Genomic DNA, 27,775 nt, shown 5'->3' with positions numbered 1-27,775 from the left:
CTGTCATTCTGTTGCTGTATCTGATTCATGTTTTGTGCTGTTTACCCTATCATCAGATGTGCATTCTTATCTGAACCTCAACCCCAATCAAGGTGTGGCCCTACTAGACATTTCCAAGCCATATAGAAACATGCTGCTCTGCCCACCTCTTCAGCATACTTCTTTCTTTAATAAAGGAGATATTTTTCCAAAAACTGAAACCCATGAGGTGTATTTATTGAACAGTAAATGACTGTTTTCATTACATGGTTTGATTATGCATAGTTAGGGAGAAAAGCTGATAGAAGTGGCCTACTTGACTTTTTGCTGCAAGTAACCTTAGAATGCTTTTGTGAGAGTAGCTCACTGCAAGAACCAGGAAGGCCACTTTTAACAGTTTTTCTCCCTCATAATGTGAAATCCATAGATTAAATGTAAAGAGTGATTTGCTGTTTAGCAAATATACCTTACAGAGTTCAGATTCTTGTTGAAATAAAGTCCTCCATTAATAACAAAAGGTATGGGGCGCAAATGGCCTAATGGTCAGGTCATGCCCCATGTATGCAGGCAGCCCAGGGTTGTCCGGCCTGTGGCTCTTTCACCATATGTGGTCTTCCACGTTCCCTCCCTGTTTCTGGCTCTATCACTGTCCTAACTCTCGCTCTAATAATGGCAAATAAGAGAAAAATATTATTATAAACAATTGTGAAAAGTATCATTTTTTTTTATATTTGTTTTGATTAAGGACAGAATTTACATTTAGGGCATTAAAAGTTTGATTAACAAATAAATATAGTAACAGCAGTGCTATTGAAGCATTTAAACATGGTATGATATGTAGTAAAGCAGTGTATATTGTATTAAATGTAAAGTAGTATTAAAACTGTGAAAACATAAAAATATTGCTGTTTTTATTATAAAAGATGGGTAATTTTTCCCTCCATCTGTTTGTCTTTTTTGGACAACAATATGTTTAAAAATGGCCTGAATTTGGCGGACATTTGGCGGGCAGTTCGCCTTTTGTGCAAGGAACAGTCGACTTGATTTTGATAGTGATCCAGATCTGGGATTATAGCCATGTTAGATTTTATTTTCTTTTTTGGCCAAAAGTTTCAGTGTTTATACACCATCTCTCCATAGTTTAACCTGCAGGCTCCCACTGGGCTGATTATCAACGTTTGGTTTGTCTGAAAAAAAACTAAACCTGGAAGGAAAATGATAAACAAATATAAACACAGATATGGATACTGCAGCTGAGAAAGTTGGAGCGTTGGTGGAGGATGTAGCTCTGCTCTCTGCTTTCTTGTGAACTTCTTTATGCGTTTTTTTTCACTGTCCTGGCAGAACCTTGGCGTTCACAGTTGGCTGGCTGAACTTCGTCCTTGTTAATGTTTTTTCTTTGTGATTTTCAGCTTAGACCAGGCTTGTGGCTGCAGCAGAGGCCTAAGGTTTCAGACCTTTCAAATGTTGCCTTCTTATTTATTGATTTTGTTTGTCTCCTGCAGAAGCGTTCAGATTTGAGCTGACATGCTCAGAATCTTGACCTATTCATAATACACTTACGGCTCAGCGTCTTGTTCTAAAAGCACCAGTGGAGGGAAGATTGGGCGCACAAAAAAAATCCCATTTTAAAACACCTTTTTACAGCATCAGTCCAACTTTACTCTTCTTATCTGCTGGGGTATTACTTCAGACGGCTCCCAAGAAAGCTGTTATATTTTAATGTGAAAGAAGAGAGCTCACCTCCCCCTTAGGCTGTATACACACCTTCACTACTCTGTGTAATGAACCTTAATAAAGAATGCAACTGTTTTTAACCAGCGTCATATATTTGTTTCATTGCTCAGGATAGGAAGCAGATGATTTACTTTTCCTTCCCTCCAGATTATGTAAAACCTGCAGCCACGCCTTTTTACCCAGTATAAAAAGATGGTGGCATGTTTCATCTACAGCAATCCTGGCGTACTTAGATTTGCAGCCTGGTTTAGAGCTGATTGGCCGATTGGTGTGGGTGATAAAGTCCAGTCTCTAGAGAGTCCTAGCATCAGGTGGACGTCTGGTAAATGCTATGATCTGTCACATATCTGAGACGAGCAGTGGGAGATGGTGACCGTTTGTATTTTGCCAGTTTTCCAGTGCATGCTCTGCTCGGCTTGACTTTTTCATCTCCTAAAAATCTGAGTAACAGAGCCGCTTCTGGGTTTCTGATGTCTCCTCAGCACGAAGCCAGATATTGATCGGTTAAATCAGTGTCATCCTCTAATTCACCTCTAAAATATCTCCATCGTACTTTTTCTGCTTTTCCACTTTTTTGCCCAGCTGAGGATCAGGGCTTGGCTCATAAAAGCTCCATCTATTCACGATGCTGACAGTGATTATGTCATTATTATTATGAAACTGATCTGGCACGGTCTCCTTTAAAGAGCTTCAAAGAACATCATGGCACAGCCATATGTTGGTGAAAACACATCATGTTATTTAAATAATGTTTGTGTTTCTGGTGTCTGCACACGTGTAAGTGTGTAAGCAGCTGTGAGAAGCTTCAGGCAGCAGTTCAGTGCTGAAATGTATTCAAGATCAAAGCTTTGCTAAAAGAAGACGTTTGTATGCGTGTTTTTAATGCCCTGTGCCATCTCATTTGCAGCTTAAACGGTTTCAGTTACATTTGTAAACAAGTCAATTCCAGTAATTAAGTACCATCAATAGAATACATTTCAGCATTGATGTCCGCATCTTTTTTTTCCTTGGTTTTTGAACTAAAGATGGCAGAAATGTGGCTTTGTACTCTTTAGATGCTCTGCTTCGTATTAAAACTCAATATTTTTTCTCAGTGGTCTATGTTAAAAGGAAGTAGTGCTGTGCAGTTGATCCCTTTTTATCATCATGATGTGAACATTTGCAATAAATATGGCAAAAATCTCAATTTATTGCAGTAAACAAACATGCATTCATACAATAAACCCATTACATGGAGACCTAGGTGTTATAATCATGCTTTTCACACCCTTTTGATGCATTTTGATGAAGCTAAAGTAAGCTATCAGACACACTCGGATTAACTGATGGCTATTGTAGGCTGTTTATCGATTTGTACTCGGGACAAACATGCTGCACGCATATGCACTGCCTTATTCAAAATTTTAATACCAAACAAGACCGTCAAGGATAAAACAGAAAAACATCTACATATTTATTCTATCATCAGTAACAGGTACCAGGGGATGGGTGTCAGGTTGCTTAAACAGCCTTTTCTTACATTTTCCACCACAGAGATTCCCAGTGAGTGTTTCTTTTCACTTCTGAAAGACAGTAAGATATTTTTACCAAACTGTTTCTTTTCATCTCATCAGTAGTTACTGTTGCAGGAAAGTTCTTAGGATGAAAACGTTACATGGCTTTTGAATAAGCAGATGCATGTTACTACATTATGCAGCAGATTTACATTTTGTTTCATTCTTGGGCTATAAAAACTGTGCTGTAAACATATCCTGTTATCCTCGGGCAATCTTTGCTACGCATCCTCACTGGCTTGTGGGTCAAAAAGTGTTATAAATTCAACCTGTGCGGTTGGACTGAGTTCACTGTGTAAATAATTAAATTTTTAGCAACAAAGGGAAATCCAGTAAAATATACCAAAGTTAATATTTTTTGTAACGAACTTTATGCTTATTTTTGCATGAACAAATTCAGCCAAACTTTTTGCCCCTTCAGAAACAGCCTCTGTGTCCTGAGGTTTGAATGAAGAGCATTAAAAGATAAGATTTCTACATTCCTTCATCGATTGTCTTCTCTTTTTCTAGGATACATCGCTCCGTGGAGTGGTCGTTTCTACTCTCTCTGGGACACCGGGTAAGCTCTGCTGACCTTCACACTCTAACTATTGATGAAACACTTGTTCAATCGAGTGCGTGTGTGTGTTTTCCGAGTCGGCTCTAACCCCCCCCCCCCGCCCCGGCACCGTCCCAGTGGGGAAAAAGTGAACAGCACAGACTCTATGTTGAGAAATTATCTTACTTCCAAATTGCAGCAGGCACCCTGTGTTCTCCAAACGCACTGCAACGTGTTTGATATTTCAGCACAGCCAATCAATTCTCCCCCTGTTTGCTGACTGAATTAGTATGGGAGGGTTTTCTTTTTCTTTCTCTGGAGGCTGCGACTAATTCCTTAATGCGTTGTGTGTTTTTCTCGTTTCCAGCTGTAATCACAAAACACTTTAGAGAGAAATATTTAAAATCTTAAGGAAGCTGCTGCCATGTCAAAGCCCAGAGTGAATAAAGAGGGATCACGCAGATTATAAAAAACTAGCAAGAACAAAGAGAATATAAGTCATCTTTAATGCTAAATTTGTTCATATTATACTATAAGCATTCTGGGGAGGTAGATTATCTTTTGCTTCTCATATTTCAGGAGTTAATCAGGAGGATCTTTTGTATAATTTGTCTCAACACTCCCAACGCACTAAACAAAACACAAATTACATTCTGTCTGTCTCCCCCTCCCACTCTCTGCTTCTCTCCCCTCCAGCTATGCTAAGATCCACATCCCCATCATAGCGTCTGTGTCAGAGCACCAGCCGACTACGTGGGTCTCCTTCTTCTTTGACCTCCACATCCTGGTCTGCACATTCCCAGCAGGTCTCTGGTTCTGCATCAAGAACATTAATGATGAACGAGTGTTCGGTAGGACATTTAAATGTTTTATCTACATGATTTTATATGCTTTAAGAAAACGGCTGGGCTGAGATGCATCTACCCTGGAATAAAAAAAAATGTTTAGAACATTATAAACATTATAAACATGGAAGAATAAGACGCTCCCTCTTGCTGCTCCTTACTGTCATCATACAGTCTATTCTGCTTCCTGGACTTGATTATTCGCAGATCATCAATGTTGTCAGACCATTCTCTGTAAACCCTGGAGGTGGTTGTGCATGAAAATCCTTGTAAATCAATAGTTTCTGAAACACTCAGAGCAGGCTGTCTGGCAACAGCCATGGCATGTTTAAAGTCATGTAAATCACTGTTCTTATCCATTCTGATGCTCAGTTTAAACTTCAGCAGATCATCTTTCTCATGTCTACATGCCTGAAAGCATTGGTTACTACCATTTGATTGGCTGATTAGATATTGCATTAATGAGTACAGTTTAAGGACTGCCATTTGGTTACCTTAAATATGGAGATATCCTGCCTTGCACTTTTTTAAATTCTAAAAGTCTAAAAGATTATGACTGAAAAATACCGTTTTCACCATTTTTTTTTTTTTAAGATTTGGCGCTTTTTGTGGCATTTTTTGTTTAAAAAACTGGTTGATTTGGATAATACTGGTTAAAGTGGAAGCATTCTGGAACAACAGCCACTCAGCCGTGAAGCAGAAGACCATGTTGAATCACAAAGCAGGGTCAAAGACTGCTAAGGTGCATGGTGTGTAAAAGTTGCCAACACTGTGCTGATTCCATAGCTGAAGAGCTCCCAACTTCCACTGACATTAATGTAGGCACAAAAAAAAAGCTGTGAAGCAGGAGCTTCATGGAATGGGTTTCCATGGTCAAGCAGCTGCATGAAAGCCTCACATCGCCTTGTCCAGTGTCGTATAGAGTGTTGTAAAGCACAATGACACTGGACTGTGGGGCAGTGGACTTAGTGGCGTGATGAATGTTGATTCTCTGTATGGCAGTCAGATGGGCGAGTCTGGGTTTGGCAGATGCCAGGAGAGTGATACCTGCTTGACTGCAACTGTGGGTTTGGTGGGCTGTATGTATGGGCTGCTTTTCAGGATTAGGCCCCTTATCTCCAGTGAAGGGCAATCTTAGTGCTGCAGCATACGAAGACATTCTGTGCAATGCAATGCTTCCAACTGTGTGGCAACAGTTTGGGGAAGGTCCTTTCCTATTCCAAAATGACCATGCCCAAGTGTACAAAGTAAAGACTAATACTCTAAATGGGTACAAATTCCCACAGAAACACTCCAAAATCTTGTGTAAAGCCTTCCAAGAAGAATGGAGGCTGTTACAGCTGCAAAAAGGGGACCAGCCCCATATTAAAATTCAGGTGTTTGAATACAGTGTCATTTCAGTCCCTGTTGGTGTCATGCTTAGGTGCCCATATACTTTTGTCCATATAGTATGCAAGGTATGTGATGTTAGGTTATGACATTCCCGGTCATAAGATGGGTTTGCTTCTACAGTTTGAACTCTCATGCACACCTATAACTTTTGTTTACTTTTTAATGTTTTAATACCAGTCCTTGTTCAGAAAAGTCGTCATTGTTATGGCCACTGGATTTGGACTCCCAAGAACTCTAAGCTTTAAGCTTTCAAATAACTAAAGATCCCATCGTTCCCATCTATCATTTTGATGGAATGTTTTCACTCAGAAAGGGTGGCAGAACCGGCATCATCTAGGCAAAGTTTCTGGATGGATATCTCTTATCAGTAGAATAATATTATCACTAGGACACTTCACAATATGTATCACTCTGTCTCAGCCTGGAGTTATAAACTATTTTGAGTGTAGGCTACATTTACAGCTGACAATGCTTTTAGTCAGTCAGTCTCAGACCTCAGAATCTCACAGCAAATTCATGATAAAATTATTTTTTGTGACTTACAAGTAAATGTTCTTTATACACCATACAGTAGAGATAAACAGAAACAAAGAGCTGCAGAAGGTTTGAGTTACTTGGCAACAGTCTAGTTTCAGTTAGTTTCTCAAACTTGTTGAGTTGATGGAGTTACAAAATAATCTGTTTTTGATTTAATTTCTTTTCTTATTACTAAATTTTTCTGTTAATAAAACTGTTGTGTAAAGGCTGTGTCATGCCAAATCACAGTGACAATATTCAGTACAATAATAGCCTCTACAGAATTTGTAGTGTGCAAATATTGGCATACTTGATGTACATGGTGAACACTTTTTTAAACTTTGCCATCTAATTTGCCCGTTGTGGTATTGTCATTGTGAGCATGCCCCTGGCGTCGGGCCAAGACCTTATATCTCCAAAATCACCACTTTTTAGGTACTGAAAACTCAGTATTTTTTAAATAAAATTAAAACTGAATGGTCATAGTCAGCATCGTTATGATTGGTTAAAACCTACTGACAGATGTAAACAGAGATCAATGGCGAAATAAAAATCATGAAACACGGAGATACAAGGTTTCGGCCCATCACCAGCAATGTGAGGATGCTGAAGTTGAACATTTAGATGCTATCGTGTCTGTAGCCTCTTCTTAAATTATTTCTGCATCTAAAAACAAACATATCAGTCAGCCAATACATCTCAATTTTAGTTCCTAAAACTTTGACAAAATGTGTGTCATTTTCTCATCAACCTGACTTTTAGCTTTGCCTCTTACTGTTCAAAACTGACCACATTTCAACTAATTAATTGAAAATGAAACTCTGACTTTTATTTCCAATTTTATGCATTTTTTAAAAATGAAATTCTATATTTTAGCTGGAGACTTCCTGACTGAAGAACCAGGTATTACAGAACATTGAGGATTTTGTCCTGATGAGTCAACCTGAGAGCTTCATGTGCGTCCCAGCCTTGGCAGCGCTCCAGCTATCAGTCAGTAAATATTCTCTAAAATGAATGGGCCTTCCTCTTCACAGCTCTATTTTTCTCATTCCCCATTTGTCAGCTCAAGTGGATAGGCCTTTAATGGCTAGTTGTTCTGTTTTAAACTGTCATTTATCTAATCGGCTCTAATTAGCATGAATAATTTGGAAATAGTTTATCACTGGCAAATAAAAGTGTGCACTGTCTCTGCTGTTTTCCCAAACCATGATGCCCTTTCAGCCCAGTGTGAACAGCAGACAACTGACTTTCTTTAAAAAAAAAAAACAACTCTGAAAACTTTAATGTTAGACTGCCAGGATCAAGGGCAGAGAACCTTTGAGCACTAGAAGTCCTTCAGCGGTCTTTTTCTCCCCTCAACTTAATCAGCCTATTACAGCTATTGATTAGGTGTGCACCTGTTGATCAGGGTCGCCACTTTTCAAGGATGGAGAGCAGCCAGCGCTCCCCTCATTTAGGGTTTGACTTCTGCACAGCCAACACAGACTGATTATGCTGCCTCAGTCTAACAACTCCATTTCTCTTTTTCATGTCTTTATCGCCTTCTCCCTCTCTCCGCTCTATTTCCTTTCTCTCCTTTACATTCACACCGCCGCTCTCCTTGTCCGACCTTTATCTGCTTCGGTCCCTTCCCCGCCTCTTTCACCCATCTGCCTTCTTTTCATATCACCTTCCAGTGGCCCTGTACGCCATCAGTGCGGTCTACTTTGCTGGTGTGATGGTGCGTTTGATGCTGACTCTGACTCCAGTGGTGTGCATGCTGTCTGCCGTGGCTTTCTCCAGCGTCTTTGAGCACTACATGGGAGACGACACCAAGAGGGAGAAACCCCCTGCCGAAGACAGCAGCGACGAGGACGACAAGAGGAATTCTGGGAATCTTTATGACAAGGTCAAGAAAGGACAGAATAACTGTTGAAACCCACACCAATATTTACAGATATTATGTCACTGTATATCTTTCATACCATTAACACTAGGATTGTCATATTAACTGAATTTTAAACTTGTATATGATGCTAGTAAGAAACCAATGGTATGGGTGCCTGTTTCAAAACCACAGCAACAAAAATAGAAGTTCAAAGCACCTAGTGTTGGCTAATGTCTGGGTTTGATTACAGAAGAGTTGCAGTAAAACACAGCTAATGTAATTACATTATCTACATAGTATGCTAGCTTTAGCTACATTTACTAAAGCTCATGCTGCTAAAGCTTACTTAGCTGCATTAGCTTATGTAGCAATATTAACTACGTACCTAGTGTAGTTATGTTTGCTTTAGTTTAAGTTAACCACTCTAAAGCGAGCCATCTTTTATCTAAACTACTTCTAAAACAGGTCTGTACAGATAATTAGAAATACAAAATTGAAGTCTTATTTTTATTGGATACAAATAAATATATGCTCAAAATATGCATCATGCAAGTGATTACATCTATTTTTTGATGTTTCACATTGAAATGTCAGCCCGATAAACAGTCCTGTCCCCTCTATCAGCTGTGCATGTAAGCTGGACACCCAGCACTAATGCACGAGAAATTCAAGGCTGTTGTAGCTAAATTTGTAGGTGGAAAAACAGTATTATCAGCAGATATCTTAGTTGTAACAAGACTGAGCTAGCAAAGAAATATCGTTGACCTTTTAAAGACAGTTTGATTGCATGGTAGGCCTGGGCAATATGGCCTAAACATCATATCACAGTATTTTTCTTGCCTTTGACAATAACGGTATTATATCATGGTACTCAATTTATCTCTAGGTATAGGAACACAGAAAACATGTTTCATTTTTTTTTTAAGTCTCTCTAGGTTTACTTCTGTCTAACTGCACTCCAAGTTTCACATTTCATCTCTAACCTGATGAGGTGTGTTAAGCTGCTAATGACTTGAACATGTTTCCTAGTGAAGGCGTTCACAATAAAAGCGTTTCAGAAGAATAACTCTCGCGGACTTTTATTTTGAAGAGATTGACGGAAGTATTGTGTTTAGCATTGAATTAACATAGCTTTGGACCAGAGAATACGACTAGTTTACAGCAGCTTTTCTGACCTCATTTAACATCGCAGCCTGGATCTTTGACTCACTGTGGACTTAGAAAAAAGGTCATAACTTAAAATAGACTTTTGAACAGTTGTTTATGCCATTGTAAGAGGAAGAGCTTGTATTAAAGCCCCAGGCAGGGTGACAGAGACAGCACACTGACTTTGTTGCGGTACAGCCGTCAGACTTTGAGTGGAAGAAATGTGTTTTTGCCTGCTAACTCACACTGAGGAAGATACGATGACATCATTAACAAGCGTTATCGCGATTGGTCGGTGGAGTCCAAATCTCTACCGTAGGCCAAATTTATATAATTTATACCGTCTACCACGTATACCACGCACCCCTATTGCATGGTAACTTATTGCTTAACAAATATTGGAAGTTTTTGCTTGTACTGAAGTTTAGGATTCTCATATCATGAAAACCTTGCCAAGAACTGAAAAGATATTTTTTCTGTCAAATTCCTAAAATGTCAGATTTTTAGACTGTTATGCCACAGCAATCTCAAAATGACAGAAATCAGTCCCTGTTTTGTCTTGTTGAGATTCTCATTGACCTTCCATGACCTCTGCAGAGGTGTTACATGTTTATCAGCTTCCCTCTTCACTCCCTACAGTCTCTTTCAGCACTTTTCATAAACTGTGATTCAACTGTGATTCAGCCTCAATTGTTTGATGCTGTTACCATTAATGTAGCTCTGCTGAATTTTCATCTGACTGCTGTCACAGTAGAGCCAAACTGTGGCTTTTCATCTCCCAGTCCTCCTCATAATGACTCTGTTACATTAGCTTCTGCTGAAATAATATGTCAGCTTTCAGCTATTTTGTCAATTGACTACCAAAACAATGTTTTAAAGCCATTTTTTGAACACCAAACCAGATTTTCTATGGTTACATTATTTATCACACATCCCTGCTGTCCTGCACTGGTGTAAAAATGCAGTGATAAAAAGGCTCAAAGCTTTACTGTTAAGACAGATTTACCATGTTTTGATTTTTTTTTATAAGATTCAAATTGTAATTATTTAAAATCCCCTTTCTCCTGGAAGTTAGAGGTAAAACTGTGGTCTAAAAATTGATAATGATAGAGGCGTGTGGACCTGCATAGTTCAAACTATAAAAATCCATGACTCCAAAATGAGTTGATAAAACATTAATTGTGCAAACCATGAATAAAAAAACATTGGTTGATTCATTATTATTATTATACAGTCAGATCTGTTGTCAGACCTGGAACAAACTTTGTATATTGGATCTTTGCAAGATAGTTTTGCCTGATGACAGACATGGACTCTAGCCATTCTATCTATGTTGCAAGGTTAAACTTCCTGTGTTTTTTGCTACATTCAAAAGCAAATTAATCATAGAAAAAAAAAGCAGGACTTAAGAAGGGAACAGGATCCTTATACAGAAGTCAGGCTTAACACTGAGTAGTCTTTAAAATTCAACAATTTGGATTCACCAGAAAAGAAATTAATAAAAACAATCATAGAAAAATGTGGGTGAATATAAGCAAATGAAGAAAATTAAAGCAGAAATACTTATTGAATAAGATTTTGTTGTTTATTAACTTTCTTTACTTATTCGTTATTTGTTTTACCCCCATTTAAAAAGGTTCTAACTGAGTTAATATTCTTCATATTGGCAGCTACCTTTCTTTATAGAGGAGGAGGAGTGTGTGAAGTGATTTAAAAACAGGTTATGCAAAATAGAAAGGCATAACTATTATAGGTAACAAATAAAAGTCAACTTATTCAAAGTCATTAACTCTCATATTTAAGGAAAGGTTAGGTTATAAAGTCAGTTACCCAACTGATCAGTTGATCTTACATCATCTTTTTAATGATTTACACAACTAAAGGCATCAGGAAGAACTCTCAAAGAGAGTAAAAACTTTAATTTCAGTCTGTTTTTGCATTTCATAGCAACAGTAGAGGTTTCTGCTCACAGTGTGATTCAACGTCTCATTTTCCACTAGACTTATAATGTTACATCCCCTGATCTACATTCATCTTTACTTGCTTCTAGCCAGGGTTTTTGATGTGAGAGCAAATAATTAAAACTGCCTGTGCTGAAAAATGTTCTCATTGTGCAGATTTTCTCAGCTGAAATTGTAAAGTAATATTAAATAATCACACAGCACAGGCAAAAAAATGTCAGGATGCCCTTATATACTTTGCTCAATTAGTTCATTCAATAATTTATCCTACTCAATAATTCATCTCCCTGGAATGCCTTGTCCTCTTCAGCACGTCGTCATAGTGTTTGTCTCCCCCTGCAGGCTGGAAAGGTGCGCAAGCATGTGTCAGAGCAGGAGAAGGCAGAAGAGGGCCTGGGTCCTAATATCAAGTCCATCGTCACTATGCTCATGTTGATGCTTCTGATGATGTTTGCCGTGCACTGCACCTGGGTCACCAGCAACGCCTACTCCAGTCCCAGCGTGGTGCTCGCCTCATACAACCACGACGGGTACAATTACACTCACATTTTAAATGTAATGTGTTAATGGATGTGAAATAGCTGTCAGGAGCCATGAAGTCTTAAGTAACCTTTCATAATGCAGAAGGATTGATTGCACCACCATCTAAAAGAGATGAGAACATGTGTGAGTAGGCTGGGACTCTCCATTCTAAAGAATTTATATTTAATAAGAAGATTTGGGAAATATTGATACATGCACCTTTAATATGATTGCTTAACTCAGTGTTTCTGGGTCATAGAAGACATCTGCAAACCATCTCTGAATTCACAAAAAGCTAATCTATTATTCTCTCTGAGACTCTTTACTGGCATAATTATTCTCTTTATGCATTAGGGAGGAAATATTGAAGGCCAAGACTAAATGGTAGACTCAACTTCTCATACATTTATTAATGATGGCACAGAGGCTCTCAGACAATGCTTCAGCCATGCTACTGGGAGCAGAGAAGCTGTCACTCTGCTTTTATCTCTGGCACACACACAACACACTTGCACATAGCTGCACACGCTCAGACATAATGTCATTACCATACCTTCACTTAATTGGTTGCCGGGCTTTATGTCTGCGTCTCACTCCTGGAGGTAAATTTAGGACATGATCGGCAGAGTGTTAGGTGTTTTCTAACCCTCCGTTTATTATGCACCAATGCTCTATTTTCAGCTCCTGCTGCCCTCCTGATTCTACGTCTAAACTGAAATATTAATAATTCTCCGCAGCCATATGCCTGTCAATGCCTTTACCTGTCAACCTTTATTTATTTTTTTACTTGTTAGGACACGTAACATCCTGGATGACTTCAGAGAGGCCTACTACTGGCTAAGGCAGAATACAGATGAGCATGCACGCGTCATGTCGTGGTGGGACTACGGCTACCAGATAGCTGGCATGGCTAACAGGACAACGCTAGTGGATAACAACACATGGAACAACAGTCATATAGCACTGGTAAACACTTTCTTTTCCTCTTCTTGTTTTGTTCAGATTTGGATCTGTGCAGTCAGAGAACATCCCATTCTCTGTTCTGCTTCTGTTAAATTGGAACAATTTGTTCTATCTTTGCCTAATCAATATCTCTTGATTAGTGTATTTGCATGAGTCTGGGGATAAATGGAAGTTGACAAGCTGCCATTGTGTCTCATCACTATATCTGCTGGTTTGAATGAAAGCCGACTGAAGAATTGAACAGTTTTGTCCTTTTAAGATCACTTTCAATGTAAATCTACTTCTGGTGACAATTTAAAAGAAATTAGGAAGAATCTGTGGAGCTCTTGGCTGCTCTAACAGTTGGGACTATGTTTAACTTAAAGTGGGGACTACACAGTACACTAGAGCTGGGCGGTATGACGTAAAATGTACATCTCAGTGTCTTTTTTGTCTTTGCAATTACAGTTTTATATACAATATTAGAAGGGAAACCACATTTAAATGCCCTTCTTCCCTAAAAAAGCCTGTGATGGCTACTCATCTTGTGTCTGTGCACCTGTATTAGTATGTTAAGTTCTTTGCAACTGCTTTTTAGTTTCATTTTATCTCCTGCTGAGGTGTGTCAAGTTGTTCAGTTCAATTCAATTGGCTTTATTAGTGTGTAAAACATCAGTTTCATTGCCAAAGCAATATACAAATTTCTATTAATGATAATAGCAGAAAAAAGGTATTAGAATTAAAACTTTAAAAAATGGTAAAAATGTATAAATTCAATTTTTATATTGTGCTGCAACATTTGCGCACTGTCGCACTTCACCCAGCAGATATGGAATCTTCTGTTCAATGTTCATGCTGGTGAATTGTTTTTTATTTGCTGGTAAAAAGTGGGTAGAGCATGTCTCTGATGTCCTTGTACAAAGAGCAGGTGGTTAGGAAGTGCAGCTGTTTCCACCTCCTGTTGGCTGCAGCGGGTGCAGTCTTTCCTCTTTAGTTGTTACCAAAATCACCTTATTTCCCGATAGGAATTTTAACAGTAAAAGCACTCAAGCAAAATAACTACAGACTTTTATTGTTAAAGTCTTGTCAGAAATAGCGTTTTTATCATTGATTTAAAGTAGTAGATTTAAAGCAGAGACACCAGGGTGTGTGTGCAGATCAAAATTTTTTACATTTGTGTCTTTGACCTCATTTAGACACAGAACCTGCTTTCTTTTTAATCATAATGGATTTAAAACAAGCAAGTCATCAGTTAAAACACAACTTAAAACAGCTGTTTAACCACCAGGGATCTTTTTGGGTAAAACTGACCTGTTATTAGAGTAACTGTTTTACAGTTTTTCTAATTGTGTAAACATAAAGCATGGAACTATCCACATATTTCTGAGAACTTCAAAATCATGTTTTAACAAAAAGACTCTAAAGTGTTAAACTCTGGGCATAATCTCATCAGTCCACTCCAATATCACTCGCATAGCTTTGCAAATGTCTGAATACAGATTTCATCATGTAGTACAATTTATTCACCAAGAAACACTGGCCCTCAAAATGCTACACCCTGATAACTAATTGTCTTAATCATGCTGCACCTTTGCAAACTCAACTGGAACACTTCAATCATGTGTCAGAGGATATAAGTAGCCTCAAGTGACTTATACAGGTGTTAGGCAAGAAGATGGAGCAGCAGGAACGCAGAGTTAGAGGAGATCTGGCACGCTGATGAGTCCCTAAAGGACAAAGATTAGGAAAAGGAAGGCAAAGTTGAGCCAGTGTTTAATATATGAATGCATGCAACTTTGGTGGACTATTTAATCAACCATAGCCTAATGACTGGTGAAGCTGGGCAGCAAGTCCAGCTGAATTTGAGCCACTTCACAAAAGCCGCCTTCTGCTGTTACCTTTTTGTATGCATGCACTGGTTTTCTTAATAGTTTGCACAGTTAAAAATGTTAAGTATCTCTACATACAACCTTTAAAAGGTAGCATTCATATTACATGTACCATTTTAGATGCCATTTCAGGAAAAAACCAATCCTGCTCTTTACCAAAAAAATTAAAAAGGAATTAATCAGAATATTTACAGTTTCTGGAAATATGTTTACATTTGAGGAAAACTCTAACCCTGTTGTACTGCCACTGCAATTCACTAGGTTTTATTCCATGAACAGTCTCCCTGTATGTACAACATACTGAAGCTAGATTCACTTTCCATTCAGAGGACTAAGATATTCTCCAGAAGTCTATTTAGAAGAGTATAATTACTTTGGCCTCCATGAGTGACTGGTAGATTGCAGTTTATCGTTCATCTCCAGGCAATTAAGAAAATCATCTTATTTAAACAATTTCCAACACTCTAGTGAGAATAATTGAGTTAGAGCTGCATGTAATCATTACAGATAAGGCACTGTAGCAACAAAATAGAGCATATGTGTAATAAAAACTTATAAAAAATGGATTTGCTAACACTACTTGTCTGTTATGATTAAATGTGGCTTTTAAATTATTAAGCTTACTAGCAAGTAAAATAGGGTAATATGAAACAGCACTTCATCACAGATATGTAAAATCCCTCACACAAATATGTCCCTCCAAATCAGGCTATGGTTGTTTAAAAAATGTAAGCACTAGTATAAGATTGTCAGATTAAGGTACCCTCTGTTCTGCTGTCACAGGCATCAGCAGGTACTAAGTTCAGCGCATCTGTCCCTCGTATATGCTGATAACAATTCTGCACACTGTATTTGCTAGGGATGCACAATATTAACGGCATGATATTGTTAGCAGCACACATTAGCTTAAAGAAGTTTATTATCAGCAGATTTTAAAATGTAAGCTGATATTTATGAGTGATATGTTGAATGAACATTGTCTGTGTGTTCAGAAAGTATTCAGACCCCTCTGTTTTTTCAGTTTTCTACTGGTGCAGCCTGATGCTACAGTCATTTAAAATATTTTTTTAAAGTGCACTCAGTACCCCATCATGACAAATTAAAAACAGAATCGTAGAAAGTTCTTTAAATTTATGACAAATAAAAATGTGAATATGACATTGACATAAGTATTCAGACTCTTTGCAAAAACACTTTAAATTTAGCTTGGGTTCCTCCCATTTCTCTCACTTTACCGAGATCCTTCTACACCTTGATTGGAGTCCACCTGTGATAAAATATATTAAATGGACATGATTTGGAAAGGCACACACTTTAATAGAAAGCCTCAATGCTGAAAATGAGATATCAGAGCTAAAAATTAAGGTATGAGGTCAAAGGAACTGCCTGCAGAGTTTGGAGACACAAAATTGTGCTACACTGAAGGTTCCCAAGAGCATGGTGGCCTCCATAATTCTTAAATGGAAGAAGTTGAACACAACTAGGAGCTTTTTTGCCAACTCTACGTGAAAGTGGGTTTTCATGTGTTCTGCACTGAAGAGAGGCTTCCATCTAGCCATCCATACATAAAGCTCAGACCAGTGGAGGATTAGAGTGATGGTTGTCCCTCTGGATCTTTGTCCCATCTCCACACAGGATCTCTGGAGCTTAGCCCGAGTGACCATCAGGTTCTTGGTCATCTCTCCTTCTAAGGCTCTTCTCCCCCAATTACTCCATTTTGTCAGGTGAACAGCTCCTAGAAGAGTGGTTTTGATGGTTGTGCCAAACTTCTTCCATTAGTGTAGCAAAAAAAATGTAGCCTTCCTCAGATCTGCGCCTTGCGTCAATTCTGTCTCTGAGTTCAGCAGGCAGCTCCTCTGACCTCGTGACTTGGTTTTTGCTCCGATATGCATAATCTGCTGTGAGGCCTTCTATAGAGAGGTGTGTGCCTTTCCAAATCCAGTTAATTTGGTTCCAGTCAAAGTGAAGAAATATCCTTCCTCATTGTACTACATTCACAGCTGTGATCAGTGTATGACACATTTTATCACTACAGATACATCTTCATTGTGGCCATAACACCAATGTAATAAGGCTAAATTTTTAGCTGTATTTCTTTCTATTGGTTTGGTTAATCTACCATGTGTTTATTCTTTAGTTGATTTATTTGCTCTGATAAGCTGCTGCTGTGACTCCACAACTTCCCAGTTTGGGATCAATAAAGTTCTTCTATCTAAACAAATATCTTGCTCTAGCAGTCATGGATGATTAGCAAGCTCCTCAGATGAATATTTGATGCCGTTGCCACACTGTATAAAACTTGTTCCTCCAACAAGCCAGATTGTTTGCTTCAATTTCTCCTGCTGGATTTATACTTACGAGGGAATTCAGGAAATAGCTGTCAGGTTTTGCCCCCCCCCCCACCCCCACCCCCTTTCATTTTGCTGCCACATGTGTAGGGAACGTTATTGTCTCTTTAGTTAGTTAAGCCTGATTTCTTTCTCTCTCTACCTGCTGCCTGACGTCCCCACATCATCTGTCCAGGAATGTAATTACAAAGGAAACGAGATGGATCTCAGCTTAACGATTCCTGTTTTCTTTCCTCCTGGTGCTGAAGCATCTGTGGAAACAGAGGAAACCTAATTAAAGCTTGACTTTCTGCCACTCCTCACTGTTTTTTAGGTTGGGAAAGCCATGTCGTCAAATGAGAGTGCAGCCTATAAAATCATGAGGTCGCTGGACGTCGACTATGTCCTAATCATCTTTGGGGGTGTAATCGGCTACTCAGGAGACGATATTAACAAGTTCCTGTGGATGGTGAGGATAGCAGAGGGAGAGCACCCCAAGGACATCAGGGTGAGTCTGAAACAGCAGTAGCCACCCGTCACTGGGGAAGTCATGTAGCCCGTGCTCACACAGCAGTGAATCGATGTTTCCTCTTCTCTTACACGCTTTGTCTCTCTTAAAATTGTTACTAAAGGACCAGCAATGTTCAGCCCATTGTTTCTGTACTGAAATGTTCTATATCTTTTACTCAAAGACATGCTTTACAGCATGGAAGGAAAAAAGTGCTTACTACAAGTCATATCCACTGAAAAAAGTTAACATTTCTTTCAGTTGTCCTACTGAACCTGCAGCTTTCCACTAAACTATTTTTTGTGTTTGCCATGGGAGAAACATGCTTTGTCATATTTTCACTGCCAGTGTTGTGTTCTCCAGCATCTTTCCTGTCATCCTCTTACACTGATCTCACTGCATTAATTACCTGCCTGAAGTGTTTGTCATACTTGTGAAGTAGTGAGAGAAGATTTAAAATCTTGTCACCTGGAAAGATTTTATTTTCCAATAATTCTTTCAGAAGATGGTGAGTTTCTTGTCTTGGATTAGAGCTGCGAAACTGAGTTCTCAGTAAAGCAATGTGTAACTTGTGAAACATTTTGCGTAGTGCCTGTAAGTTCCTCTTTACCAGGGCACAATATCAGCCCTTTTTTCAAACAGGCCTGAACAGATACCAGTTGCAGATGTGTTTCTGGTTTGTCTGTCAGTTATGTCCTATTAATCAATGCAGGCATTCAGTGCATCAAACAGCTGATTCAGAGGAGAGTTTTGTTGTACAGCAGAAGAAGTGACATGTTGGACAAACTGACCTGATTTCATTGTAAAAAATGAGAGAAAATGTTGGTATTTTTGGAGTCCTAAACCAAAAGACTTAACAGGATAAAACAGCATCCCTATTGGCTAATTGTTATCTTAAACATCTACATCAGCCTTGATTTTTAATAACCAGTGCTTGTCTACCAAACATATCCTGATTGAAAATCTTGTGTAATAATGAGAGAAAGTGAAGGTAAACTCCTTCCGGGTTTGTTGTTCTCAGTTCTATGTTCACACTGACAGGATAGGGCTACCTTCAGATTGTTTATGTTTCCCTCAGAGGTTTAAAGATATTCAATTTTCACTTGAATCCCTCCCTCTCCAGCTGTTAGCCCTGCCACTGTTGGTGAAGAGATATGGCCATCAGGGCCTGTTTGAAGAGGCACAGTGACTGAGTTTTATCACAAGAGCACAAATCAAGGAGAATCAACAGCCTCTCTGGACCAAATAAAATTTTTTTGGTCTAAAACACTTAAAAAGAATTGGATCAGCCTTGTGCTGCATATCTGAATGGGGATCAGTTTTATAAATGGCTCCTACTCTGAATGTTGCATATAGTAGTTATGTTGAGTGGACACTCGCTGTGGAGCAAACATGAAAGAAACAAGATGAATGTGCTGGTTCTTGCCATAATGTTGAAATATTCTTGTAAGTGAAATTAAAGTACACTGTAGTTGTTTCTTTTTGTTATGTAAACCAGAGGTTTGCATGTTATTTCCTAAATGAAGTGATTTTGAACTTCTGTACTAGTGTGGGATGGAGGTTGTGTTAACATTTTTAGCAAAAACAAGAAAGGGGGGGGGGGGGGGGTTTGATTTAAGTGAAATAAATCATCCACTTTGCTCTATTTTTGCTTCATCAGTTGGGGCAGTAGTATAAAAATCTCATATTGGTTCATGTTCTCACATACCTTCATTCCTGTTTTCTTCAGGAAAGCGACTACTTCACCCCTCAGGGAGAATTCAGAGTGGACAAAGCTGGTTCACCAACTCTGCTCAACTGCCTCATGTACAAGATGTCTTATTATCGATTTGGTGAAATGCAGGTGAGGATAAACATTCTAATGAAAGACTGTTAACATTTTAGCCAAGAAATGCATCCAAAAACTCTGTAAGCCAGCACGTCTTTCATCTTCAGATGAGACCAGGAAGTTCAGGGCCAGAGAGAAACTCTCCTTTGAATTCTCACTGATTTCTGTGGTGGGTTTTGATCCAATTTGTAGGTACAAATGATGTTAGTTCCAGCTCTATGCTGGGATCGGTAAGTAACAGGCAGCTGCCACCACCAAAGAAAGAGAAGTACAGCCGCTGTATATAATCCAGCATGCAGCTTTACCAAAGAATAACAAGCAGCTGCCACCACTAAAGGTATAAAACTTGGTGCTACTGTATCCTAAAGCAGAGCAGGCAGGTTGGCAGACAGAGAGAAGAGGATTTAAGGAGATGCCTTTGGGAGCTTCTGAGGTTCTGAGAGAGGGCTGTTCGGTGAAAAGAAAGGATGGAGGAGGAACACGAAGGATCGGCTGTATCTTTTGAAATGTGCCACGGCTACTTCTGGCAGGTAGCAGAGGAGAGATGAGAGGGGGATCCTTCTCACAGGGCCAACAGCTCGGCGGATGGAGGAATCAATGCAGCTGCTATCCGTAGACAAAGTTCTGTGCTGCTCACACTGCTGTTTGAGGATGAAAGGATGGAGAGACTGCAGCACAAGGGGAGAGGAGGGAAAGAGCCCGGCAAGGGAGGAAGAGTTAGAGTGGGGGGGTAGATTAGATTTACAGAGACAGGATGTGACAAGGAGAAACTGAGGCTTAGAGGACATCAGGAGAAAGACAATGAGTAGATTTTGGTGAGGTATTCAGGGTAGTCGAGTTTGTAGCAGTGACTGTAGATTAAAGGATAATACTGACAAAGAATAATACAGCACAGAATAGTAAGTACGGACTCCATGTTTCATGAAAATCTACTCATTTAATTATTTTTCTTCATATTTGACTGCCTCTTTGAGCAATGCTTATAAATATAAGTCAGCAGACTAAACTGTTGTGACTAATAATGATTTAATACGTCACACTGGATCCTCTGAGGTACTCTGAAGGAATAAATTAGGAATTGTACAATGGGAGAGTGAAATACTGAAGAGTAATAAAAGAACAGAGGAAAGGTAGATGGAGTCCGTAGTGTTGAAGAAGAGGTGACAAGGGCAAATCAAAAGTGAAAAGGATGCAGTAAGAGCAGCAGGCAGAGGCTTTTACAGCTGAATGGTAAGAGGAAGAGGCTGTTTGTGGATTATACAGAGGGTAATGTAATTGTCAGAAAAGAGCAGATGCTGTCCTGAAATCCAAGTGCTGTCAAACTTTTTTTTCTTTTATGATTGTGTTCTGGTTTTGGTCTGTTGAGGAAAAAAGCATGACAGAGGAGGCCAAGAGATAGTTGAGATAAAGCTGCTATTAAGCCATCAATCTCCATTTTCAATGAAAAATACCTTTATTTGTATAGCATCTTTAAACACACAAAATGTAGAGTCAGCCACCAGGGGGGTCTCAATCAAAACAAAAACAAAAGATGATGAAATGGAGGTGTTAGTCTGCACCTCTTTTGAATACTTATTCTATAAAAAAGCTCCATAAAGAGTTTTTACTTAACAGCAAACCACTACAACTACACGCATAGTTTCAAAGCATGCTACAGCCACATCTATATAGTTCTGTACAGAGTCTAGATGGTTTTTCATTATTTACGTCTCTTCTGGCTATAAACCACAACTTAGCTGGATCAGATGAACGCTCTAGGAGGGGTTCTTTCAAGAGGGGCCCTCGGAAATATCCACAAAAACAGCAAATTAAAGTTGTTTTATCAAAATGTTGGATTTCCCATTAGGGATTTCACCATGACAATAGGAGACTTTTCTAGGTCTCAGGATGCCTCAACATGCCTACCACATTAATCTTCAAATCTTTCTAACTGGAACTTTCTCTGTTTTCTGCTGTTTTGAAAATTTGGGGGGGTCTAATCAAATTCCCATACTCATGTTACAGACCGATGAAACATGAATGTGACCAAATATCTTAACATTTTCACCAAGTCTCATGTATTTACCAAATTTAATGTGTATTGGAGCGGGTCTAGATACTTAAAAGTTCATCACATCTTTTAAAGTAATAACCTTGGGGCACAGATGACCTAGTGGTTAGGTGTCACTCCATGTACGCAGGCGGCCTGGGTTCAGGTGTGGCCCGCAGCTCCTTTCCATCATGATTCTGAGTCTATGCACCATCGTCTTCTATCAATAAAGGCATAAAAATCTCTAATAATATATCCTTAAATAACCTTTAAGGGTTTCAGCTGGGTCCTTGTACTCTTGATGCTGAAGCCCTAAGAAATGTAGTAAGAGGTTGAATAGAATTACAGGGAAAAGTAAGATAAGATAGTTACTCCCTGTACTTTACAGTGAATATGAAGCTACAGCCATCAGCTACTTACTAAATCCTAGTGTATCATTGTGCAGTCTGGTTATCTTTACAAAAAAAGCTATTCTTCTTTATTTACAGACACTCTAACATAGATATTTCCCTATTACTAGTCTTGGATCCAAAGTTTGGAAGCTCACCTGACAGTGATTCAACTGTTGATTTTTTTTTTTTTTTTTTTTTTTATCTTTCATTTTGCTCATGTGATGTGCTCCAACTGCCTTCCTTTAAGTTTATCATATTATGAACGAGAAAGTTTTCATAGTCATAGTTCACCATTTATGTATTAGAATCTATCTATATGTAAAAAAACAGTAGAAATAATATACTTTGATATTTTTCAATTTGTTTGTGTCAATTTTCTTATCAGGATCAGACCTGACCATGAACATCCACTAATTATACATTTCACAAAAAAAAAAAAAAAAAAAAAAAAATATATATATATATATATATATATATATATATATATATATACACACACACATACATATATATTTATATATATATATATATATATACACATATATATATATATATATGTGTATATATATATATATATATATACACATATATACATATATATATATATATACACATATATACATATATATATTGATATACTAAATGCAAATTGAATTTTATTGAAGGATTTATCACGGCTTTGAATATGAGTTATGAGCAACATCTTGGATTTTTATGCATTGTAATTTTTAGATTTGAATAAATTGTTACACCCAGAGTGTAAGTGGCCAAAAATGGACGTGCTACATATATAGCAGTAAAAAAAAAAAAAAACCATTAAATTTGTTTTCTTCCTTTTCTGCATTAATTTGTAATCAGCATCAGACCTTATCATAAATATAAATTACTGATTAACTTTTAGAGATGTAACCCTTTCAGTTCCTGTTTGATGGGGGGAAAAAACCTACTTAAAAAATGTATGTTGTTAGCACTAACGCAGTAAAAATAATTAGAAAAAAAAGAGAACAAAAAAATGACTTAAAAAAGCAGGAAAAGAGTCTCAACACCCTCTTTGGATTAGACTAGAAACACCGCTAGCTGCTTGTAAAACTTTTTATTGACAACTTTATTCTTCTTTAAGCTGGACTTCCGGACGCCACCTGGATTTGACCGAACACGAAACGCAGAGATCGGAAACAAGGACATCAAGTTCAAACACCTAGAGGAGGCGTTCACCTCGGAGCACTGGCTGGTCAGGATTTACAAAGTCAAGAAGCTGGACAACAGAGAGCCGCTGGACCACAAGCCTCGCAGCATAGTTCCCAGGCAGAAGTACACTTCCAAAAAGGTAGTGGGGTACTTCAGTTTTATATTTGTGGACAAGACAAACATTTTTATCTCCTGTTAAGAATATTTTCCCTCCTATACGCCCTGATAAAAGTTCATGTTTCTATTTAGATATTTTCATGGTTGTGAAAATGTGCAGGGGACATTTTTGTCCACTTCCCAGGCATAATAGATCTAGTTCAAGGACTACTGCTGTAATGGATGTCTAACAAAAACCAAGTCCACTTGATGAAAAATCTGAGCATGTGCTCCTTTTTAAGTCTCTCTTTATTTAATTTTTATAGATGAAGCTGTAGATGCTGTGAGGGTCAACAGATTCTGCAACAACAAACCCGTCATATTCAGTAATCATAGGCATTGGCATCAGAATGAATTCAAGCCATCAATCATATTTGTCAGTTTATTGACAATTTTATCTTATTTCTTTTCATTTTTTTCTGTCTCTTCCACTAGACGGCCAAGAGGAAGCGAGGTCACATCAAGAACAAGCTTGTCCTGAGAAAAGGAAAGAAATTACAAAAAAAATAATAATGACCATGAACTCTTCTAGGAAAACAAACAAATGCGAAGAAACCTCGAACAACTAATGAAGAAGAAGAAAGGGGGCCATTTATCTGGCACTTGGCACTCAAGCGCGCCCCATTAGAGCGCCCCCATGTGGTGAGGAAGTTGGAGTGTCATATCTGGCTAGCTCCAGACCTGTTGTCTGTTTTATCCTGAGGATCTTTGTCTTGCTCATTTTTTTTCTCCAGATTTTTTTCTTTTGTTTTTTTTACTTGAATGTGTGGCAAGGCATAGGGCTGCTCTTCTTTGTTCTGCGTCGATGAATTTTTTTTGTGGTACGTTGATTAACTGCTTATCAGTGTGGGGATCTGGTTTAGAGGACATGAAACAAGGGAGGGAAACGAGAGAAGACTTGGGAACATTTGCACCAAAGACCCATCGACCTTGCTCCATGGCACATGTGAACTCATCACTGAGCGAGAGGAAGCGCAGGAGTGGAAGCTAAGGACTTGTTCCTGACACGTGTACAGAGGAGAGTATGCGGTATGGAGGAACGTCACCATTTTAGGCACAGCTCACCTGTAATATTAACCTTTTTATCATCATCATGTCCTTAATGTCTGCCTGGCTCCCTGACCTTCTTATTCAACAAATTCCTTTGAAAAAAATCGGCCTAATGTGTAAATATGTTGTGTAAAGAAAATGTCTAAAAGGATGATAATATATTGGATTATTGTGGTGATTTTTAAATATGCAGTTTTTTTCTCTTGATTTCGTTGTGATTTTTGTATGACAGCAAATAGAACAGTGAATGCAATAATTCTTGTATAGAGGGGCTTGAGATTTTGTTGGAAGAATGAATGTGAATTTTTACAATGTTCCCCTCCACCCCAGCCCTCTTTTTTTCATGAACTGCATAGATTGTACATTCTGCTGCTAGGGTTTTAAGACAGAAGCAGGCGACTGTGTGTAAAAAGTAGTGATAATAAATTAGGCCTCCCGTCCTGCAGGGGGAGCTCTCTAGGTTCAGTGTGCAAAGCCTAGTGCCTCATCACTGGTCATCATCGCCTCATTGATTTGTGATTTTCTTGCTTTTAGTTTAGTTTTGATAAGCTCATCATGTAAGTGCTTCTGCGGGGCTGAGGCTTCGGAAACTGGACTTTTTTGTTTTATGATGTCTGGAATTAGACTGCTGAACTGTGAAGATGGTTTTTAGAAGACAGGCACTGATACTAGAAAAGACAACACAAGTCAGAAACACTAAGAACTTCCATTTATGTCTGTGACTATGGTGGACTGTAGAACATCAAAGGATGCTTTAGAGCTGTGTCCTAATTCCTGACTCTATCCAAGTTCAAAATAAGGTACTGCTTTGCCCATATTGCTCCCACTTTAGCTTGTATTGGGGCTACAATTCCTGAAAAAATTCAGGCCGACTGCCCCTGAAATCTTCCTGAGTTGGTTATTCATACTGCAAAGATAAACCCACCATATTAACACTTGCACATAGCTTTAGAAAGTAGCCTGGTTGAGCTGCATGTGTGAACACAAACAGCTATTTTTCACCAACAGATTTCCCTGAAGTTTCCCTTCCCCCTAGTATTGTCCCCTCCCTTGCCTGAAAAATAAGCTGCAGGAACGCTCCTGTTTTGAGGGACAAGTGTGAAGACGTAAGTCAGAACAATTTCTGGGTAGGTTACCAAGAAATGTTCTATAATATTTTACATGAGGCAAAACATGACTAAAGAGAACAGTGTGGCAGATGAAGCAACGGTCTCTGCTATGAGACACTATAATGACAATATTTTCCTTTACATCAGTGCCAAAAACAGAGAAGAACATACAGTAGTACTTTATTTAGCGGGCCCTAATTACCTAGTAATTTTACAGTCATAAATGGTGATTATATAGTAATTCGTCAAGAATAATGTGGTAAAAATCTACTCATAAATTGGAGTTTTACAAAGTGATAACTAAGTAGTAAGTATCTACTTCATAATCTTGTATTTAATTAGGTGGTATTTTCCCAAGTAATTTCTTAGATATAAGAGGATAATTTTCTGCATAAGTTGCATGATAATTCCTTTATTTCTTTATTTTGGCTCACTGCATCAAAGGGAGTCCTTCCTGAATAGTTATCAAGTAAATTTTAGGGTTGGGAGTTAGGCTAGGGTTAGATTAGGGGTAAGGGTAGAACACCAACTTATTACCAGAGAATTGCCACAATATTAGGGTAACAGTAGGCTAAGGGTTAGGTTCTGGTTGGGGTAAAATACCACCTAATTGTCAGAGAATTTACACAATATTATGGTTAGGGGTTAGGCGGTTAGGGTAAAATATCCCCTAATTACAAGAGAACTGCTGCAATTTTACAAGCAATTCCTTGACAATTAACACATTAGGTAAATACTTCTTTAATAATACCATACTGCAGAGTTGCTACTTAGTAAAATTCCAGCCTATTACCAGGTAAATACCACCTTATTTCTGAGCTACTTTTAGACTATTACTCTAAAATAATAAGAAGGTATTTAGCGCCCACTATAATAGTGCTATCTAACATTCTGCCTAACAGAAATTGTAAATTAGCATTTTCATTACATGCACGGTTGTCGCACTATTTTTTTTTTTGCTATACAGAGGCCGTGCATGGTCATGCGTCATATCAGGATTTGTCGTAAAATCATGTTTCCTGAATGTTTCCTGCTGCATTCTCACTTCAGCTCACATGGAAAATGTACCAGAGGGCCAGTAGGAAGACATCTGAGTAAAAAATGTGTCTGTCTGTGCTCACACATGCAGCTCCTCCTAAAAGAAAATTCTGGAAGTTTTCCCGAGTGTTATGCAGATGTGTACAGGCCTAATAAGTAGTTTGGGACTGAAATATAAAAAATCTCTAGTTTTTTTTTTTTTTTCTTGGACCTTTAGTTTTGAAAATGTAACAAAGTTAAGATAGTTTTAGTTTTCTGCATTAAAAAATGACCAACCCTATAACCACACATAGTACCTATAACCGTCCTCATGTGATATTAGGACACAGCTCTACTGTGCTTTAACCCTCTGAATGGTAATGTTTGGGCACTGCACTGTTCTTCATGTGTCTGGATTCTCAGATGCCATGTCCTAACACTACAGGGGTTTTCTTGTGTGTGCTTCAGTGGCTTTTGTATCAAATAATTGACACATCAGAAGACTAACACATCAAACAGCTGTACTGGTTTTGTCACATCTCACAGAAAGTGACTTTTATAATTAGTATCACCTGTTCATTTCTGTTTCTTCTCTTCTGTCTGAGTTGCTTTGTTCTTTTTATTTGATCTTCTCTTGAACTGTCATAATTTTTACTCGTTACACCTCTGACACAAAGCCACATTGTTATTGTTACTCGCCTAAACTGTGTCACGTCCTTTGATTTCCCACTATTTGTCAGTAGAGGAGAGAGAGAAGACTAAGCCTTAATGTGATGTACAGTTTGTTGCCCTCTTTGTTTTCTCTTTCCTTTTCATTTCATTATGAGCAGCAGAAAGGGTCTTTTCTCCTCTAAGTTTATTATGTCTTAGTATCTCGGTGCCGTCTGTCCCCCACTCCTTTTTTATTTGATGAGATTCCCCCCTCACCTTCAAAAGTTTACATTTTTACATTGTTGTTCTGTTCAGCCATCTTTAAATATACACCTTAATGAAAAACGTGTTCTGTCGTTATTTTTGACGTGTCTCCTCCACCCTCCTAAAATCATTTGATGTCAAACAAAGTAATTCAGAGTTCCAATTGACCATCCACTTAATAAGCTCATATTTTTTCAGTGAAGTCAGCCACTTGATGGCAGCATTAGTCCTAAGATGAAGACATTTAGCAGCAGGCCTGTGGATACAGTATGGCTTCAAATCTGGACATAGTCAGTGATGAAGTTTCAGAAGCATGTCTTTGATTTTACAGGCTTTTGGTGATATCCGATGCTGTGTTACTGATTCTGT

At 38.4% G+C, this 27,775-nt stretch overlaps 1 protein-coding gene across 2 annotated transcripts in view; it reads left to right on the top strand.

Annotated features, from left to right (window-relative positions):
• The window catches only part of LOC121523719 (dolichyl-diphosphooligosaccharide--protein glycosyltransferase subunit STT3B), a 157,985-nt gene extending 130,518 nt beyond the window's left edge, over positions 1 to 27,467 (top strand). The window contains exons 8-17 of one of the 2 annotated variants that reach the window (XM_041808719.1): positions 3,780 to 3,828; positions 4,504 to 4,658; positions 8,237 to 8,448; positions 11,877 to 12,064; positions 12,851 to 13,022; positions 17,549 to 17,722; positions 19,452 to 19,565; positions 23,092 to 23,298; positions 23,582 to 23,641; positions 23,751 to 27,467. In XM_041808719.1, coding sequence (XP_041664653.1) covers positions 3,780 to 3,828; positions 4,504 to 4,658; positions 8,237 to 8,448; positions 11,877 to 12,064; positions 12,851 to 13,022; positions 17,549 to 17,722; positions 19,452 to 19,565; positions 23,092 to 23,298; positions 23,582 to 23,593 — 1,283 coding nt within the window. In that variant the 3' untranslated portion in view covers positions 23,594 to 23,641; positions 23,751 to 27,467. The remainder of the gene's footprint in view (positions 1 to 3,779; positions 3,829 to 4,503; positions 4,659 to 8,236; positions 8,449 to 11,876; positions 12,065 to 12,850; positions 13,023 to 17,548; positions 17,723 to 19,451; positions 19,566 to 23,091; positions 23,299 to 23,581; positions 23,642 to 23,750) is intronic. The other variant, XM_041808718.1, reaches the window with a different exon arrangement.
• The last annotated feature ends 308 nt before the right edge of the window (positions 27,468 to 27,775 follow it).

This window comes from Cheilinus undulatus, linkage group 16 (assembly GCF_018320785.1).
Source record: "Cheilinus undulatus linkage group 16, ASM1832078v1, whole genome shotgun sequence".
NCBI lineage: Eukaryota > Metazoa > Chordata > Actinopteri > Labriformes > Labridae > Cheilinus > Cheilinus undulatus.
This window is presented reverse-complemented; position numbering and strand designations above follow the sequence as displayed.